This window comes from Sorex araneus, chromosome 11 (assembly GCF_027595985.1).
Source record: "Sorex araneus isolate mSorAra2 chromosome 11, mSorAra2.pri, whole genome shotgun sequence".
NCBI lineage: Eukaryota > Metazoa > Chordata > Mammalia > Eulipotyphla > Soricidae > Sorex > Sorex araneus.
The window spans coordinates 28754795-28775419 of NC_073312.1; the positions used below are offsets into that span (position 1 = coordinate 28754795).

The 20625-nt window shown below is 58.7% G+C and overlaps 1 protein-coding gene across 1 annotated transcript in view; it reads left to right on the plus strand.

Annotated features, from left to right (window-relative positions):
• CRTAC1 (cartilage acidic protein 1) overlaps positions 1-20625 on the plus strand; it is a 150759-nt gene that overhangs the window by 124242 nt on the left and 5892 nt on the right. Inside the window, exons 6-11 of the mRNA XM_055119588.1 lie at positions 2036-2170; positions 5704-5849; positions 7849-7985; positions 11673-11755; positions 12433-12533; positions 13019-13187. Of these exons, the coding sequence (XP_054975563.1) occupies positions 2036-2170; positions 5704-5849; positions 7849-7985; positions 11673-11755; positions 12433-12533; positions 13019-13187 (771 nt within the window). The remainder of the gene's footprint in view (positions 1-2035; positions 2171-5703; positions 5850-7848; positions 7986-11672; positions 11756-12432; positions 12534-13018; positions 13188-20625) is intronic.

The following is a 20625-nucleotide window of genomic DNA, read 5'->3' on the forward strand; positions in this document are numbered from 1 at the left end:
AAAGGTAGGTGATGGTATTCCCGTTTAACAGATGAGAAAACTGAGACCAAGTGCATAGCAGAAAAAGCCCAGGTCACGCTGCCTTGTGAGGAAAGCCACGCTGGGCTAGAATCCATGTCCCGAAAGACTGTTTCCTGAGAGGTTTAGTCATCGACGGGGACATATTGATGGGGAGTGTTGCTAAGAGAGGGCTTCAGGGTTTGACTGGAAACCGACTGGCTGGGGTGGTCTGTTCCTGTTGACACGAGTAGCTCAAATCTGAATCTGGATGCTCCGAACCCTATGGAGAGTTCACCGAATTTCCTTCTCTTATAAAATAATCATCATAAACGAGAGGCCAGGATGCAGGGCTGAAGGTGTCTGCTTTGCATAGGGCTGACCTCCACTCCATTCTGGCACCACATACTCTGGTCCACCGGAGTGACCGCTGAGCACAGGGCAGGAGTGAGCCCTGAGCATTGCCATATAGGTCCCCAAGTCTAACTTTACTCTTTTTTTTTTTCTCTTTCAAAACACTGACTCTATTCTCAAGGCACCAAGTTAAACCATACAAAAACATAGGTGGAGCAATAGTACAGCGGGTAAGGTGTTTACTTTACCCGCTGACACAGAGACAATCCAGATTTGATCCCTGGCACCCCAGATGGTTCCCCAAGCCCTATCAGGAGTGACCCCAGAGCACGGAGCCAGGAGTAAGCTCTGATCACCACCAGGTGGGGACCAAATAAATAAATATAAAAATAATAATAATTTGTTTACATATATACATGGACTGGAGCGATAGCACAGCAGGTTGGGCGTTTGCTTTGCACACGGCCTACCTGGGTTCGATTTCTCCGTCCCTCTCGGAGAGCCCAGCAAGCTACCTAGAGTATCCCGCCTGCACGGCAGAGCCTGGCAAGCTACCCGTGGCGTATTCGATATGCCAAAAACAGTAACAACAAATCTCACAATGGAGATGTTACTGGTGCCCGCTCGAGCAAATCGATGAACAATGGGATGATGGTGCTACAGTGCTACATATACATGTATATAATATATATATTGGAGAGAGAGAGAGAGAGAGAGAGAGAGAGATTCCCCCAAAGGCCAACTGGCCACCTGTCCTCACCAAATTCTACCCCAGCAAGGTCCCTGGCTAGTGTGGGAGATGCGTAGCTTTTTCTGCTTGTCCCAAACTCAGGAATCTGAGTGTACAAACCTCCAGAGCTAGTCTTTCCCTACATATTTAAATCAAGGCGAGTGTCCACAGTGCCGTCCCTTGGCCACGGGCCTTTCCACCCGGCAGGTGTGCACTCGCCTCGCCAGCCCTCTGGGATCTGCATGGGGCAGTGTGTCCTGGGAAGGGGCCACCGCCATTTGTGCAGGTTACTCCTGGGGGTTCTGCCCCAGACACAGCCAGACAGGGGTCCTCAGGCCTGTTACCAGAGATGCTCCTCCAGGCCCCTGGGAGCAGGAGCCCCTCAGTGACCCGGCCAGCAGCGGTGAGCTTGGGGAGGGGACTCTGGCATGGACACCAGGCTGCGGGGCGTGAGCTGGGATTCATAGTCGCTGCGGGGACAGGCTTGGAGGTGGCCGAGTGACAGGGTTCAGTGTAGAGCAGAGTGACGCGTCTGAGTGCCACTCACTAGCCTTTGGCGGGCTCACCCTCCACACAGAGGGCGGATGGCAGAGAGAGGTCAGAACACCTCCCCCCGGGAAGGCCAGCACCCCCCAAGGGAAGGTCAGAACCCCTCCCCCAAGGGAAGGTCATTATTCACCTAGGAAGGCCAGCACCCCCCAAGGGAAGGTCAGAACCCCTCCCACTAAGGGAAGGTCAGAATTCCCCTAAGAAGGTCACAACCACCCCCGCCCCAAGTTCTTATCAAGAAGAGCAGAACTCCCCCCAGGTCAGAACCCCCCAGGAAGGTCAGAACCCCCAGGAAGGTCAGAACCCCCAGGAAGGTCAGAATCCCCCCATGGGTCTCCCGTGGCCTCCTGTCTCAGGGCCAGCCCAGCCCTGGCCTCTGCCGCTCACCGTGTCCCTCACCCGCAGGTGGCCGGGGTGTCAGCGTGGGCCCCATCCTCAGCAGTAGCGCCTCAGACATCTTCTGCGACAATGAGAACGGACCCAACTTCCTCTTCCACAACCGGGGGGATGGCACCTTTGTGGATGCCGCTGCCAGTGCAGGTGAGTGTGGCCCCGGGCCCCCTGACCCAGCCCCAGGCCCTGGGGACTCCAGGTTCTACAGGCTCCTGGCCACCGCTCACCCCCCATCCGTGCCCAGGGACAAGGCTGCACCCCCTGGAAGTTGGGTTTACTGTGGAGCAGGGCCTGAGCTCTGGGCAGGTCCCTACCCTGCACTGCCATTGGCCGTGTTCCTGAGTTCCGCTGTCTTCCTCTGCCTCAGTCTCCCCTCGGTGCTGTCAGTCCCCAGGCCCACCCCACATTTATTCAAACATTCCCTCCCTGCCAATAACCACTTCTAGAACCCCTGTGAAATGTCGGGATAGGGGTGCTAAGAGGGGAAATGCTGACCTGAGAAAGTCTCTGACTCCCCCCCCCCATACACATACTACCTGCAGGGCAACCAACTAACAGCCATAAGAAGAAGTAGAGCCTGGGGGCTATGAGCTAACTCATGTGTTCAAGTGCATGGCTGACATGTCTGAGTCCCTGAGTTGAATCCCCAGATGTGGCGCCCTGGAGGCGCCAGGTGTGGCACCCCCCACAACAATTTTGTTTAAGCAGCAGTAGGATGCAATCCATACTGAATAGTGTTGGGGGTACCCGCTCTACTTTCCTTTTGTGCTCCTCCTTCATCTGCCCCAGGGCCTTTGCACCTGCCAACTCTGCTCCCTGACGTGTGCCATACCAAACCTCTCTCTCAGCAGAATTTGTGTTCATCCCTCAATGCTCAGCCCAAATGTGTGGGAAGCCTTTTCTGCCTCCCGCCTCCCCCCAGTACTACCTCACAGAGACTGACGCTCCCTCCTCTGTGGTCCCCCAGCCCTGGCACATTCCTCTCTTCCTGCTTCCACCTTCCTCTGCTCATCAGCCTGTGCCTAGGAGGACGGGCCCTGAGCGGCTCAGTCTTCCTGCTTGGCAGCACCATGTCGCCCCAGTCCCTGCTGCCGAATGGACACATCATTCAAGTGTGTCGATCCGACTGATCTGTCTCTCAGCCCTTTTTCCCTACCCGCCCCCCAACCTTCTCCTGAATGGAGGGTTTGATGTCACCCACGGGCTCTGGCCTCCGGGAGAGGCAAGCGGGCATCTCGGAGCCAGGATCAAAAGTCCTACGGGCGGGGGCTGGAGCTATAGCACAGCGGTAGGGCGTTTGCCTTGCACACGGCCAACCTGGGTTCAATTCCCAGCATCCCATATGGTTCTCCGAGCACCACCAGGAGTAATTCCTGAGTGCAAAGTCCAGGAGTAACCCCTGTGCATCGCCAGGTGTGACCCAAAAAGCAAAAAAAAAAAAAAGTCCTGCAGGCACGGGCTGGAGCTGACAGCTGACTTGAAGCCCGGCGTGTCCAGGGCTTGCCCGAGACGCATCTCAGTACCTCCCACCACCCTCGCCCGCAGCCAGTGAGACCCCCCACTCTTGCCTTCTCCTCTCCCGCTTCCCAGACAAAGGCCAGGTGGGAGGCCGCACCCCGGCTGCCCTCCCGCTGCTCGCCCCTCCCGGTGGGTGCCACACACAAACCCGCAGCACGTTTTCCCCGTTGCTAGAGAATCTTCCGAGGAAGGGGAGGTGGCAGAGGAGGGCACCTCGAGGATTTGATAAGGTGTTAAAGAGATGGAGGCAGAGGTGAGCGAACAAGCTGGGGGCGGGAGAAGGTCTCCGGCTGGGGGAGAAGAGGAAGGTGCGAGGCCCGTAATTGAAAGTCAGAATGATTGCAGGGGTTTAACAAGACGTGTCAAGAGGGCATTCATCACCCAAACAGATGCTGCTGAGAAATTCAGCCTGGCACCGATCATTCCCGCCACCGGGAACCAGCTCCTTGTCAAGGTGCCTCGTACACGGGGAGAGAAATGGGCCGAGGCGGAAGGCCACTGACAGGAGAGCGGCGAGCGCTGCCCGGGATGGATGGGGCGGCTCATCCTGCAGGCCGGCGCCGCCCCCACTCCTCCATGAACCCTTCTTTCCTCCCTCCCCCCGCCCACCCTGCCACCCCGACATAGGATGCTCAGCCCCCCGGTTCCCCGAGAGTCACCGTCCCCTGCCCCGGAGTCCCTGTCTGGGGATCTCTGTGTAGCACAGCAGTGTCGCATCTCTGTGTCGGCAGCCCCCTGAGCCCTGGGGCTCCCCCACCGCCCGCCCTCTCACCTGCCCTCCAAGGGGCGGCGCGGGGACATCAGGCAGGTGCGCCTCCTCTGGTCGTGTCCAGCTGAGGGCTGATCTGCTGGACAGTCAGGGGGCCCAGCCTGCCCAGGCCTGCTGGCACCGGAAGGCGGCACGGACCCCCCGGCTTCCCGTCGGTGAGCTCCCTGTCTCTCTGTGCAGGGGCCAGAGCTTCCCCGCCGGCCCTGGCCTGCTGCTTCCCCCACATAGTTTATGTCTCTTCCTTTACTTGGCAAGTATCGGCTGAAACTCTCGGCGCCGAGGTATATCCAAGGGGGGAGCACGGGTGGCTGAGAAGACCTGCCCTCACCCCATGTCGCATAGTCTGAGAGGGACACACAGCCAAGTCACCCCCAAGTGGGAACTTAATGGCCTGTGTCGATGGGCACCACAGAGATGAGTCGCCGGATTTCAGGGGGAGTAGCAGTCCAGGAGGGCTTTCCTGAGGAGGTGACGCTGTCACTGAGATCATGAGAAAAGGGGAGTGTCTGGAGGACGCCAGCCCAGGCAGAGGTGCCCAAGCTGGGATCGACTTGGTTCGTTTGAGAGATAAAAGGGTCAGGGGGTGACCAGAAGCTCAGTGAGACAGGGCAGAGGTGACCAGATAGAGAACAGGTGAGGGGAGCAGGGGCCAGGGGTGCCCCATAGGTAGTTTGGACTTGCCCCTAGAGTAGTGGGGGTCACCCTCCCCAGTGCCTCCTGGTGGCAGAGCTGAGGTCACCTAGAAAGGCTTCAGGCTCCCTCCTCCCCCCTGCTCTCTGCCCCCAAACTGAGCAAGAATCCTGGGGCTGGAGTGATAGCGCAGTGGGGAAGGCATTCACATGGCTTGCCCTCTACACGGCTAAACCAGGTTCAGTCCCCAGAACCCCATATCGTCCCCTAAGCTGTGCCAGGAGTGACTCCTGAGCACAGAACCAGGAGTAAGCTCTGAGCATTGCTGGGTGTGGACCAAAAACCAAAAGAACAAAACAACAACAACAAAAGCAAAAATAATAATAATAATAATAATAAGTGGGTAGGGCATTTGGTCGACCCGGGTTCGATTCCCAGCATCCCATATGGTCCCCTGAGCACTGCCAGGAGAAATTCCTGAGTGCAGGGCCAGGAGTAACCCCTGTGCATTGCTGGGTATGACCCAAAAAGAAAACAACAACAACAACAAAAAACTGAGCAGGAACCAAGCAGGCTGGGCCCAGCTGGAAGAGAGGCTCGGCCCCTTTCAGTGGCAGAGCCTGTCACACACAGAAACCGTGCCCGGGGACAGCCGGGGACAGGACCAGGGTGGCCCCTCGCCGCTCCTCCCTTGCGGAGCCCCAGCCACACAAGTGCCTGCAGAGAGGGGCCCTGCTCTGAGGGCGCCTGCCTTTGCTCCCAGGTGTGGATGACCCCCACCAGCACGGCCGAGGGGTGGCCTTGGCCGACTTCAACAGGGATGGCAAAGTGGATATCGTCTACGGCAACTGGAACGGCCCCCACCGGCTCTACCTGCAGATGAGCGCCCACGGGAAGGTCCGGTTCCGGGTAAGGGGACTGTCCCCACCCTCTCGTTCAGGGAATGACCTGGCATGTCCTGGCGGTGGGAGTTCTGCCCCCTCCCGCCCCCGCCCCGTCCTCTCTCTGAGGAGTGGGGAGAGCGTGGCCACGGGCATATAAAGGTGAGAAGCTCTGAGTGAGCGGTTCAAGGCCGGGGCGCTGCCCGCTGTCCTGGAACACACAGGTCAGCACTGTCGGGGCAGAGGTGGAGGAGCCCACTGCCCACAGCCACAGGCCCTTTGCCAGGGCCCAGAGGAGCCGCAGACTCACCACGGTCCTCATGCACCCTGCACGCGCCAGGAGCTGTGCTCGGCGTCTCTCGGCTGTTAATCCCGACGCCCGGTGGGACCGCGGCCCAGAAGGGGCAAATGTGGGTTTTCATGTTCATAAGATCAATAGAATAGTAATGAGTCAGATATCCCGAGGTCTCTGTTCTCCAGCTCGGCCCACTCTGGCCAGCTGGCCAGGCTCTTAATCAGCCTCATTACTGTGCCGAGGGGGACGGCCGCCCCACCACCGCCCAGAGCAGGCAGCTGGCCAGCGGTCCTAGGCCGGCTCATTCCTGCGGCCAACAGGGAAGGCGGGAGGAAGAGGCCAGAAGGGCTCCCACATCAGAGGCCCATCCACGGGAGCCTGACACTCAGCCGGCGCCCCCCACCTGAGAGGCAGAGCCCTGTCCATGGTGGGAATTCCGCTCAGAAACGAGACTCCTTCCTCCTAACCCAACTCTGCTCTCTCCAAAGGAAGTCTCGTACCCAGAACTCTGCCAGCACAAGGTCTTGGCAGTGCTTTGGGGTCTCAGCTGTCCTGGGGTCTTCCCAGAACCCTGGACAGGCTTATCTTGTATTGCAGCCCCAAAAGTAAGTGTCTCAAAAAAAAAAAAAAAAAGAAAATTCAGACTCCCAGGAAACAAAATAAGGTAGAAAAGGCAATGACTTAGCCAGGACAACCCCTGTCCACTCCCGGGAGGTACAACAGGAGGTCAGGTCAGACTGCCCTGCTCAGCATCTGCACCATACTGCCCACACTGCCCACACTATGTCCACTGTGCTCACTATGTCCATACTGTGTCCACACTGTGTCCACACGTGTCCACACTATGTCTATACTGTGTCCACACTGTGTTCATACTATGTCTGCACTATGCCCATAATATGTTCACACTCTGCCCACACTAGGTCCACGCTGTGTCCATATTGCATACTCTGTCCACACCATGTCCACACTATGTCCATGCTATGTCCATAATATGTCCACACTGTGTCCACACTATGTCTACACTGTGTCCATACTATGTCCATACCGTGTCCATACTCTGTCCACACTGTGTCCACACTAATTCCACACGATGTCCACACTCTGTCCACTATACTCACTGTGTCCACACTGTGTCCACATTAATTCCACACGGTGTCCACACTTTGTCCACTGTATTCACTGTGTCCACACTGTGTCCATGCTGTGCTCACACGGTGCCAAGCATCTGACAAACATCTGTGTGTCAGATGCTTGTGTTTTCCCCTGTGGCTGAGGCTGTGTTTTCCCCTGTGGCTGAGGCGGTGAGACCCCCAGGGCTCGGCGCCTTGCCTGGGACGGCACAGCAGGCACCACCACACGTGAGCCGCTGAGCTGCCCACGGCATGGAGGGCGGGGGAGGACCATGAGCCACAGCAGCAACACTCAGACCCTGGGCCGTGGCCTCGCTTTTAGCCTTCTGCAGGACTGCCCACCCACCCACTCACCCACCTGGGGTGTGTCGGGCTAGTGTGTGCCCTGGAGGGCCGAGGGTGCTCTGGGAGCACGGAGAGCACTTCCTGAGCACGAGCGCTCTAGCTCCTCTCCTGCTCCTGCCTGCAGCCTGAGCTCTGTGCGGGCTCCCCCAGGCCCCCACTGGGCGGGAGAGAGGTGGTCGGGGCCTGATCCTGCACCCCTCACACCACTGAGGGGGGCCACTCCCACCCCTGGCCAGCAGTCCTCTCTCCCCCAGGACATCGCCTCCCCCAAGTTCTCCATGCCCTCCCCCGTGCGCACGGTCATCGCCGCTGACTTCGACAATGACCAGGAGCTGGAGATCTTCTTCAACAACTTCGCCCACCGCAGCCCCTCGGCCAACCGCCTCTTCCGGTCCGTGAGTCAACCCGCCCCCAACTCCCCATGCACCCTGGTGGGGGCTGGGGGGGGCAGAAGGTTCGGGACTCAGGAGGGGAATCCCAGGGGTGTCAGAGAAGGAAGGACAGGCACTGAGCAGGGGGCTGGGGCTTGGACTTCCTGCAAGTCCGGCAGGAAGCGACTTTCCCTTGTTGGGGGAGAAGCAGCAGGAGGTGAGGGCTGGGTGTGCCCTGAAGCCAGGCTCCTGGGGGCAGAGGTGAGCGGGGCCACCCCTCGGGGTGTCCTGGGGTCAAGGCTGTGTGCCCCGTGAAGCCCCTGGCAGGTCTGTTGGCTGCTGGCCGTCTCCGCCTTTCCCAGGGCTGTAGGGAGTCTCTCATGTTCCAAAAGGTGATTCCCAATGGAGCTGACGCCAGAATAGCCTGGCAGGGCTTCCCCCCGGGGCTGGTCCTCTGCCCTAGGACTGACCGGTAGCCTTGGAAAAGGGCATTGCAGGGTGGAAGGAATCACAGCCACCAAGGGCTGGTCTAGCCGGAAGGAAGGGCTGTGTGTGGGGCGGTGGCACCTTGTGGCTCGGAAAGCACAAACCCCGGGGCCCTCCCGGCCTCCTGAGCCCCGACCTCCAAGGGAGGGAGCAGAGAAGAGCTTGGGGTTTTGTTTCCTTGTTTGAGTTGTTTTCTGTTTGTTGGTGGTGCCGGCATCAAACCTAAGGCCGTAGGCCTGCACTGGATCCACCAGAACTCTCTGTCTGAACCAGCTTCTCAAGCATCAGATGGTTCTCAGCACCCCAGAACCAGGGCGGACCTGCGTGGCCTGCGCTGACTCTGGCCCTGGTCTGAAACGTGCTAACGGGGCCACGGAGCAGGTGGGGAGAAGGAGGCAGGCCAGAGGGCTTAGAATCCCGAAATGGGCCAGCTCACTGGCTCAGTTCCCCAGGGACCCCCACCCGCTCCCCGTCGGAGGACCCCCACTAGTAGTAAAAAGGCAAGATCTGTGACTGCGCGTGTTTTAAAATATAATTATTAACAAAGCATCAATCCTGACTGGTTGTAATCACCCCCCGAAGGCACCAGATTTACTAATTAGGTGCCTTGCAAAAAGCTTATTCACAACTTCCAGATTAATTGCGGAAGATCAATTGCTCGTTAACAGAGACACTGCTTTCGTTCTCTGGCTAATAAAGTGTCACTGCACTTGCCAGTGCCCTGAGCACCCAAGAGTTGAGTGCTCTGGTCTCGGTGACCCAAGAGTCCAGGCGTCTCCCATGCCCCGGCACTGTGGCCCTGTCCTCCCTCCGGCTGCCTGAGAGAGGGCTGGCTCAGGGCTGCCCACGGTCAGGGGTCAGTATATTTGCTGCTAAGCCACAGCAGTGCAAGTCACTTCCTAGGTACTTGACTGTGCCCCCACCCCCCAGTCCCCGTGGTGGCCAGTGGCCCTGTCCTGAGTACCCAGTAGTGGGGTGTGGCACTTTCCTCCCAGGAAACCTTTTCAGAGCATTCTCAGTGTCAAACAATATGAAATCAATGATTGCGGTTCTGCTTTGGGGCAGGGGCTGGGGTTCGGGATAGAAGCATTTGAAACGTGGTGGGAAGGTGTAGCAGAGGTGGGGTTGGCGTTCAAATACTAAATGTAATCAAATACTGTGAACTACTTTATATAAATAAAACAAAATTTTAAAAAAGAAATGGGGTGTGGGTCACATCTGGGTCACCACTCAGCTGGAAGTCTCCCCCCTCCTGCCTGACCTTTCACCCGAGACTGGGCAGAAGGACGTGGGCTTCTGGAAGAGGTGCCGGGTGCTCTGACTTGGTGCTCTGCCTCCACATCATAATGTGATGCGGGTGCTGAGAGCACATAGGGATCTGTCGCAGACTGGATCCTTCCCGAGTGATGGGCTCTGTCCACGGACTGAACAGGGACCCTCGCCCAGGCCTGCGGGATGTACAGACACAGCTAAGCCACCCGCCAGCCCCTCCTCCACTCTGCACCCACAGCCCTCACTAAAAGGCATCCTGCACCCGCCTCCAGCCCTTCGGGGTGCAACCCTGCCATGCAGGCTGGCCACACCCCCGAGCCCCTCCCTCCTGTCTCATCCCATCGGACACCCCAGTTTCCTTCCTTTCAGGCCTGGCCTCGGCTTCACACCCCTCACCACCCCATTGCTCGTAGTCGCTCCTCATTCTGGTCTTGGCCCAGCTGGCCCTTCCTGCAGAAAGCCCACCCTGGTGCACACACACTCTGGGGAGGGGGTCCCTGCAGAGCACACACAGAGGCTGCTGCTGCACGTTTTGTTCAGCATCATGCATAGTCAGAGCAACCGCTGAGCCTCTCCCTCTAACTGCATTGTCGCCTGGACAAGGGCTACCTGTGGTGCGGGACATAAAGAGCCAGAGGGCCCGTGAATGCCGGCAGACTCGGATGCCGACTCCCTCCCAGCACCGCACGAAGATGCCTGTATGCCCGAGCCCCCCCATCCCCAGACTCGAGTGTTCGTGCTCAACTCGGACACCCTCCCTGGGCAGTGCCCTCTGCCACCTACCGCCAGTCTCCAGGGTTCCTGGGCTGCTGGAAGCACTGGCCACAGATCTTAGCCCTCTGGTGACTCTGCGTTTGGATGGACACCCGCCCCTGCCAGTGATCTGAGCCCCGACCCCCCCCCCAGCTCCCCAGACCTCGAGCCACACAGCCCGGGCAGTGTCCAGCTGCAGGAGGCTGAGCAGTGAGGACCAGGACGGGGCAGTGCGCAGCCTCCCTGAGTCAGGCAAAGCCACCAAGCCCCCCCGCCACACACACACACCATGTCAATGCGCCCGGCCTCCCTCCGGCTCTGGGATCCCACACTCCCCGCACAGAGGCCACATGTCCATGTGCTTGCGTGCCCGTGTGCTTGCCTGCCCATGTGCTTGCCTGCCCCTGTGCTTGCCTGCCCCTGTGCTTGCCTGCCCGTCTACTTATGTGCCCGTGTGCTTACGTGTCCAGGTGCTTGCCTGCCCATGTGCTTATGTGCCCGTGTGCTTATGTGCCCATGTGCTTGCCTGCCTGTGTGCTTGCCTGCCCGTGTGCTTGCCTGCCCGTGTGCTTGCCTGCCCGTGTATTGTGTGCTTAGCACTCTCGAGGAGTCAGCACAGTGCTGGGGGCAGGGGGAGGCGCAGAGATGAATAAGCCCTGGCCGAGCGGGCAAAGACTCATGTTGAAATGGGGCGATAAGGCGCATTCCTTCACGAACACCAGGCACCGGGGGATGAAGGAGGCCCGGGAGGGGGTGAAGGCGAGCAGACAGGCGCTGCTCCCAGGGGCCATGTCACGGAAGGTGTGGAGGAGGAAGCATTTTAGGCGGCGGCGAGAGCAGGGTGGCCTCTGGAACTCAGGAACCGAGGGCCACTGGCATGAATGTTGAAGGTCAGTTGAAGGTGGCCGGGCCCCTGCCCCTTCTCCATCCATCAACTGCCCTTCCCTGGGCTGTCTATAACTCATCCATTAGAGATGGTGAAATCAATATTTACTCACATAAATTAAAGCCCAGGAAGGGAACAGGCAGGGTGCGGGCAAGGCTGTGAGCAGAGAGGGGCTCCCTGGGCACAGGTGGCAGCTGGGCACGTCGGGGCCGGCATGCAGGACCCTGAGAATGGAACAGGAAGGGGTGCCCGGGGGGCTCTGGCCACCGTGTTCCTCCCCCCAAACGGGCCTGTCTCCTCTCCCCTATAGCGTCATCCGCCGGGAGCACGGTGACCCCCTCATCGAGGAGCTGAATCCCGGCGACGCCTCAGAGCCTGAGGGTCGGGGCACAGGTGAGGTGGCCAGGCTTCTGGCCTGCAACACACACACACACACACACACACACACACACACACACACACATACAGACACACGTGTGGTCCAGTCCCTGGAGCAGCTGGGAGAAACAGGAGGTAAAGGACTCCCCCCACTCTCTGCCCCAGCATCCGGACAGGAAGCAGGAAGGGGTCCATTCTGTCAGCGCCAGGCCTGCCCAGAGGGGCCAGAAAGGAGCAGCAGGGTCCTCCAGGCTAAGTGCTCTCGGCTTCCCAGCCACTGTCAGAGAAAGAGCCCAGGACCGGGAGTCACAGACCCTGTCCTGCTGTAGCCCGGCTTGTGGTCTTGACAGAGTCTTTGTTGTCTGACTCTCCGTGTGCATCAAACGGGGATAACGGCATCCCCCACCCCCGCCCCCACCTGTCTGGGTTCCCAGGGCAGCTAGAAGGAGGCCAGGCACACGCAAACACTAGATTGACAGACGCTGCCGTACTAAGAGGCCAGTATGCTAGAAAGTGAAAATGACTCCTGGAGGGGGCGGCTGGCCCCGTGTCCCTGCGGGGACTGGGGGAGGCCCTGCAGCTCGGGGTTCTCTGCCCACTTACTCCCGCTGTGGCCCCACCCCCCCCACACACACACACACCCGCCCTGCTGCCCCCCACCCAGCCCAGGCCTGACCTCTGTGTTGCTGCAGGGGGCGTGGTGACCGACTTCGATGGAGACGGCATGCTGGACCTCGTCCTGTCCCACGGAGAGTCCATGGCTCAGCCGCTGTCCGTCTTCCGGGGCAACCAGGTGCGCTGGGATGCCCGGGCCCCGGGGCCCACCCGGAGCCCTCCTGCTGTGGGTGGGGTGCTGCCTTGCTGTCTTGCTGGCTGGGGGAGCCTGGTGGGATGTGACATGGTCTCGGGTCTGAAGGGTCCCCACTGCCGCAGTTCCTGCAACACCGCAGCCTCGGAGCCGGGGAGAAGTGGCATCCCTCCCCCCACCCCCCTCCCCACAGCTCTCCTCCCCAGCCTGCAGTTTCCAGGGCCAGCGATTGATCTCTTTTGTTGGCCTGTTTGGGGCTCACACTGAACGGTCCTGGGGGGCACGCCTGGTGCCAGGCCCGAGCCTGGGGCTCCCACGTGCCAAGCGTGTTCCCAGCCCTCGGACCCTTCTCCAGCCACCCGGGCCCAGCCCCCTCTTCTCTCCTGGATGCTCGACCCTCTGCTCCCCGTCACCCCTGCCGTACCCCCTGAGCCTCCCCCTCACCCCCGCCCCGCCCCACCCCACCCCAGGGCTTCAGCAACAACTGGCTGCGCGTGGTGCCACGGACCCGGTTCGGGGCCTTCGCCAGGGGCGCCAAGGTGGTGCTGTACACCAAGAAGAGCGGAGCCCACCTGAGGATCATCGACGGGGGCTCGGGGTACCTGTGCGAGATGGAGCCTGTGGCACACTTTGGCCTGGGTGAGTCAGGGGATGACAGTGGACGGCCCACACCCCCCTTCCCTTCCACTCACACCCAGCCTGCAACCAGCAGAAATGCTTTGGGGGAGGGGGGTGGGGGAGAGGTGGGCGGCTAACGAAGCTGGGTGGAGAGCAAGGACAATGATGGACAGGACTTGAAGGAGCCTGGTGCATCTTCCCTGCACCCCCGTGATCAAGGACGCGTCAACCCTCCCCGAGTTCCACGTCCCACACCCTCCCCCCAGCATCAGCAGCTCGGGAAGTGATACGGCATTAACATAAAAGCACGGACTCAGACTGGGACATGCATATGTCTGTGTTAATATTATACACGCACATGTGTGCCCGGGAGGAAAGGGAGAGGGAATGCGAGCGTGCGAACAGGCGCTGTACTCCAAGTGGCGGGGTGAAGTTAGCGATTGTCATGAGGGGCCCGCCAAGCTGCCCCGGGTCCCTCAGTCCGTCTTCCCCCTGCCTGGCTGCCCTGGCGGATGGGCACCTTCATCCCCGTTTTCCTCACCATGGTGAACTGGGAATCACAGCCCCTTTCACAGGCCAGACACCTGAGGCTGAGGGTAAACCCAGAGGACAGAGGGCTGGGCTGAGACCCTCAAGTCCCTGGACACCTGGTCTGAGTTCCAAGTTCTTAACCACCATGTCTGGAGTGTCATCCTCAAAGCCACTCTTGTGGGGGCACCACCAAGATCCCCCCCCTGCCCTGCCTCCTCCTTCCTGAATGGGCAGCCACATCCCCAGGGACCAGGTGACCACCTAAGCCCCCAGGTGACGGCCATAGCCGCAGAGGTAGATGATTATCCAAGCTCGCGAGCTGGCGTCAACCCCCCATCCCCTCGTCCAGATAAGGAAACTGATTCACAGAGGCCAGGAGGGGGCTGGATTCTTCTTCCTTGCATCCCAGGAGCTGCCTCTGCTCATTGAAAACCTGTTTGTTGTGGCTCTGAACTCTGGCTCAGCTGGTCCCTGGGGAGGGAGAGAGGAGGAAGGACTGGCTCCTGCCCTTCAGGCTCAGGGGTGGGCGGAGGCAGACAGACAGGGACTCTGCATAGAGCAGCACCCTTGGCTGTGAGACCAGTGTGGAGAGGCGGGGAGGAAGACATCAGCTGTCTCGGTGGGGAGCCTTCCCGGGACCTGGCCCTGCGGCTAGTCTAGGAGGTAGAAGGCTGCATGCAGGTATGCGGGAAGCAGACTGGGGAGCACCCTGGAAGACTGGGCTGGTGTGAACAGAGGCCAGAGGTGGGAGAGTCTGGCTTGTCCTGAGACTCGTGTGGGGGAGCGAGACTGGAATGCGAGTGGACTGTGGGACACCGGGATCAGGATGGAGAGAGGGACGGTGCTGGTCAGTGCCTCCAGAAGTTGGGACACCCCCACACACACCCCGTGCCAGCAGAGGGGACTGGCAATCACCTTCCTGAGGCTTTTATTTCCTGACTGTAGAATCATTCGTGTTCATGATGGGGAAAAAATAGAAACTGCCGCATTATTTAAAGGAAAATAAAATTAATACCATAATCTCACCACTCTGGAGTATTAGGCAGAAAGTGTTTCTAGGCTGGAGGGCGAACTCAGTGGGCTGGAGCCCAGGATTTGCATGCAGGAGGCCCAGGCCGGATCCTCAGCGTTGCACGGTCCCCTGAGCAAAGCGGGAGAGAGCCCGGAGTACTGAAAAAGGTACCTCTAGGTGTGGACCAAAAAAAAAAAAAAAAAAAATTTTTTTTTTAAAGTATGCATTTTTTCCTTTCCTCTCCCACATACAATACCAAACACCTGTGCTGTGCCAGGTGCTAAAGATGTCACACTCCTGCCTTCCAGGGCCCGGAGAACAAACCTGGTGTCCAAGGAGTCTAACAAGCAGGCACGTCCGTCAGACGTTGGCAGGGATCAGTGCTAGGAAAGAAAACTCTGAGCACGGGGATTAGGAACAGAGGCCAAATGGCCCACAGCAGTTTGGTTCGGGCTTTGTGTAGGCTGTTTTTTGCAGTGCTGGGGAATTCAGCAGCGCAGGGCCTCATGCATGCAAGGCAGGTGCTCATCTGCCGAGCCCCATCCCCCGCCCGCAAGGAGCAGTGTTCAGAGCTGCAGTGGTCAGTGGTCAGTGGCAGCCGAAGCCCTGTGCTTTCTAAGCAGCTTTGATGGCAGGCTCATCTGCTGGAGGGCACCGACAGATAAAGTCTCCTGCAGACTTTTTAAAAGCAAGTGATCGTGCTCTGGGCCTCCGTGGTAGAGTGCAGGCCTCCAAAGTGCGAGGCCCCGGGCTCTGCGCTTGCTGTTATTCCAAATGTGCTGTTTGCTCCCTCTCTGCAGGGACCCTAGCTGCTTCCCCCCCCCAGGGGGTGCTCTGTGCTCCTGAGGTGCTGCCGAGGGTGTTGTTGGGGGTGGCATCTGTCCCTTGTAGCGTGTCCCCTTGGAGGGTCAGTTCATGGCCGAACTGGAGGGTCTGTTGTGTGGCTCTGTGGTGTTTGGGATGAGGAGGCGGGAGCCCTGTGCCCATGAAGGTACCCAAGAGCTGGAGAACTGGAGACGGTGCCTGGGTTGTACGGGAGGAGGAGGAGGCGCAGGCAGCCAGTCTCACAGCCTCACAACCCTCCTGTTCCCATCCTTCATCCTTCCTCCCTCTGTGCATCACAGGTAAGGTGCTATGGCACCTCGCAAGCGGCTGCCTCGGGTTCAGTCCCCGGTAGCCCATATGGTCCTCTGAGCCCTGCCAGGTACGACCCCTGAGTTTTGAGCCAGGAGTAAGCCTTGAGACAGGGTCTGAGACTGCGGGTGCACGTGCCTGCCTCTCGGGCCTCCTCGGGCCTGCCTTTGCCCTCGTGTCTCGGCTGCTCCTGTGGGCACCAGTCCGGGGAGCCTCCAGTCTGCAGGCCCCAGCGGTCAGGCTGAGCTGTGCGAGGTGCCAGGTGCCGGCTTCCTCCACTTCCGGTGCCCGCCCTGCAGGGTCCTGCTGCTCTGACTCACGGTGTAAACCCAGGGACTGTGCAGATGTGCGTTTGGTGGGCGGGTCCAGGGCGCTCTCTGCTTCTCACTCCTATCCAGCTGTCCCTGCTCAGCCTGCCCCCCAGGGGAGCCCTCGCTTATGCGGCCATGGCTCCCCGTCCTGCCTGGCCCTTCCCTGCTCCTGAGTGCAGCCACGCCAAGCTCATCAGTCAGCAGTTCCGCTCACGGCGCTTGTCGGAGGCCTCCCAGACTCCATCCCCAGACCCCACACCTTGGCTGTCCACTTCCGAGATGACAGGGGCTGTGGCAACTCAAGCCCACCCAGAAAATACAAACCAGAAGCCAATAATCAGCTAGCTCAGCACCCATTTCCCTCCCTTCAGCCAGTTCGGCCCAACCATTGACAGAGCATACACACACACACACACACACACACACACACACACACACACACAATTACACACACAATCACACACACAATCACACACACAAATACAGGCATACACAATCTCACATTCTCTTACACAATCTCATACACATACATAATCTCACACACACACTTCCACACAATTTTACACTCATACAATCTCACTCATACCTGTGTATTCACACACAATCTCACATACAATCTCACATATACACATTCACTTACACAATCTCATGCACACACACTTCCACATAATCTCACACATACACACACATTCACACACAATGTCACATACACACACATTCACACAATGTCACATACACACACACCCTTATTGACAAGCACACACAAACATATGCTCACATACACCCACAATCTTACTTACATACACACTCACATGCTCAACACTCACATGCCCACGCACACAAAAACCACACGCACGGACGCACAAGCTCACACAAACACACACCCCTTCTTTGTAGCTAATTGTTTGCAAGTGACTCAGAGCTGCCTCCAAGCTCGCTGGTGCTCATTTAGGGAAGACAAATTCAGTGGGCCACATAAAAATTGCTTTATTAAAGTGCAAAAATATTCCACCAACTGTATTCTCGCCATCTGTCTTGCTCGTGATTCTGAAAAGCGCAAAAAAAGTTCCCAGTGCCTCTGTCCTTCAAGCGCTGCCAGAGGCCACTCTCCAGTGGTCCTCACTTCATGTCCAGGGGGTCCCTGCGGCCCTTCCTGCTCCCCACCTCAAGGGCTGCTCCCCTGGATGAAAGGGGCCACGGACAGGGTGGCAACTGGCCAGTTTTCTGGGTATCTTCACTGCCTGGGTTGGCACCTGGGTCTTTCTCTTTCCTGCTGAGCCTCTGAGTTCCCACCCCGCCCACCATGCGATGCTCAGTCCACGGGCTGAGCGAAGTAAAACAAAGAGCAGGTATGAGTTTTGGGTGGGACGGTGGGACCTGCCCTAAGGGGCCAGCACCCCCGGGGGGCCGGTGCCATAGCTCAGGTAAGGGGCTGCCTTGGGTTCAATCCCTGGTACCCTATATGGTCCTCTGAGCCCTGCCAGGTATGATCCCTGAGTTTTGAGCCAGGAGTAAGCCTTGAGCACCACTGGGTGTGGCCCCAAATAAACAAACAAATTAACTAACAAGCAAAAAAAATGACATGCCCTAGCTGGGACACTGAGTGATTTGCTCCCCATCTCCAAGTCTCAGCTTCCTGATCTCTGAAATGGACATTGTCAAACTAGAACCTTCCTCGGGAGGATACCGGAAGAACAAATGGGAAGATACCCTGACTCGCCTACTGGGGTTGAGGCGATAGATCTTCTAGGACTGTCCAACAGTGAAAAATATTTTTTTGAACTACAAGAGGCCGACAGACCGACCCACGCGGTGACAGGGACGGACTGGGTGCGTGTTCCTGGGGAGGACCCAGTGCTGGGTCAGAGCCAGCCTCTCTGGCATGTCCCCTCCGCGGGCAGGAAGGAGGCGGGGCTCGGCTCCGCGTGGCTGCTGCGTGCGGCAAACCCAGGATGTAAATTTCTGATTGTCTATGAATATTCGGCGACTCTTCCGAGTTATTTGTGGCACTTCAGTCAGGCTGGGAAATGTATTCACGGAGCTGTTCTGTTGGCTTAGGTGAGAAACATTTGCTTCTCTTTGTCTCCTTTTTTAAAATGGAAAATGTTTATTTTTTTATGGAAGCTGCTGAAGCTGGGAGCTGTGCACCCTTAAGATGCTACATTTCCTCAAGACACTCTACTTCAAAACAGAAAAAGAGCAAAAAAACAACAAATATTCTTATCCCATGGCTGTGCCCTCTCCTTGACCCCCCCCCAAAAAAAATGATTATGGCAGGAGAGAGTGGAGGGATAGAGTACGGTGAGCACTGTAGCCCCCAAGCCACCAGAGGAGCCAAGGAGAGGGAGAAGAGGAACCTGGTGTGGGAGTTGCCCCCAGATCCCTGGCATGGCTGTGCCCGCTTCCCTCTGACGCCCCCTCCAGCAGGTCCCACCCTGGTCCCCTCACATCTCAGCTGGAGCACCCGGGACATCCCCCTGAGAAGGCTCAGGGCTTGGGGCTGGGGGTGGGACAGAGAACACCAAAGAATCCAGACTCAGACGGGACCAAGCAGCTGCAAGATGCATCTCTCAAGGTGCTGCAATGAAGACGACATTGCAGACATCACCGGAACTCGGGGACCGGGCAGTGGGGGAGCAGGGAGGGGAGGCAGCCCTTGACCCCACCCCGAGAGTGAACTGCTCAGAGAACACTCAATGCAGAGATTCTCTGCTGAGTCTGGACGAGGTTTCCAGTCTTTTCCAAAGCACGGGCTCCCTGTCCTCGTGCAAACACCTCCCGGGTCCTCCTCCACCCCTCAGGAGCCACCCCTGTAGAGTCTACTCATGCGAGGCCTGACGGAGAGCACCTATACATCCCCCCCACACACTCTCCAGCCTCCCCTGCCTTAACTGGGGGCTTCCCAAGGAGCTCAGGGGGCCCGGGGGCTCCGGGTGACACTCATGAGTGTCACCAAATACTTCAGATACCTCAAGGCCGGGGCCTGTGAATGTGGTGCTGGGGGGGTCACCAGGCATCCCAGCGTGCAAAGCAGGTGCTCCGCCCCTGTGCTCCTTCCCTGCAACTCACTGGCTGACAACACCGTTCACGGGGAGGCGAGGTGGCACACGCATGTGGATGACATGACACTCCATTAGTCCCCAAGTGAGGCTGGGGTGTACGTGGGGGTGGCTGGCTCCGACTACGTGGTGGGTGATGGCAAGAGGCCTCTCCCCGCTCTCCTACCCATGCTGGGTCCGCCCCTTCCCCAGTGACCCACGAGGTGTGGGCCTCTCCCTGCAGGGGAGACGCGGCCCCCCTCCGTCCCCCGAGATCCATCACCATTAGCCTGACATGGCCACAGCGCAGGCCGGTGTCCTTGCAGAGAGCTGCCACCGGCTTTGACAGTGATGCCCGAGCAGTGAGCCCTCTGTCCAGCCTGCCTTCGCCCGCCCCACGGCACGTCTTCTTGAGGATATGAGCGGGCAGCCCCGCCGTCGGCTCTCGCAAAGCTCCCAGCTCTGCTGAAGGCCCTTCACCTGCCAGCTCTTTATCACCCAGCCTTGATTTAGAGCTCAGCTCAGACGCCTTCTCCCCGGGAGCCTGGTCCTGGCTGCCCTGACCAGAAAGCATCCCCAGGGCCTCTTGATGCCCCCACCCTGCTGGACCTTCTTCCTGGAGCTTGGTCCGTATGCAACCGCTGTCCGTCTGTGCCTAGCGGGGAAGGTCTCTGGGCACAGAAACGTGCCCAGTGAGAAAGGTATCCTGACTCCTGGGCGGTGGACAGGGACAGAGAAACAAATAGGAATGGAGGGGCTGGAGCAATAGCACAGCGGGTAGGGTGTTTGCCTTGCATGCGGCCGACCCGGGTTCGATTCCCAGCATCCCATATGGTCCCCTGAGCACCGCCAGAAGTAACTCCTGAGTGCAAAGCCAGGAGGTAACCCCTGTGCATTGCTGGGTGTGACCCAAAAAGCAAAGAAAAAAACCAAACAAATACGGATGGAGAGGGATAGAGGGAGACCGAGAGGGAGAGGTCAGGGTAGGGCTAGGGGCAGAGCCCTGGCCAGGGTAGAGCCAGGGTAGGGAGGGGGCATCACATGCCCAGGAGCACACGATAAGTCGACGGCAGAGTTGGTATTTATGCCCAGGTGTCCCAGATGCCTACCCACTGCCATATTCTTTCTAACATACCAGGTCAGTGGTGCAGCTAAGATTTGAACCCAGGACTCCAAAGTCAACCATTAAGCACCATCTCCCTGAAAATGGTCTCACGCTGATGGCCCATCCCCTAGAGTGCCCGGTCTGGGGGCCATTAGCATAGCACCTTCAAAGCGGTCATTGAAGGGTGAGCTAGTCAGGGTCCGGAGAGGTAGCACAGTGGGGAGGGCACTGGCTTCGCACATGGCCGACCCACCTTCCATCCCCAGCATCCCATGTGCTCCCCCAAGCCCGAGAATGTAAGTTCTGGGGCGATGTTGTCGGATCTGGG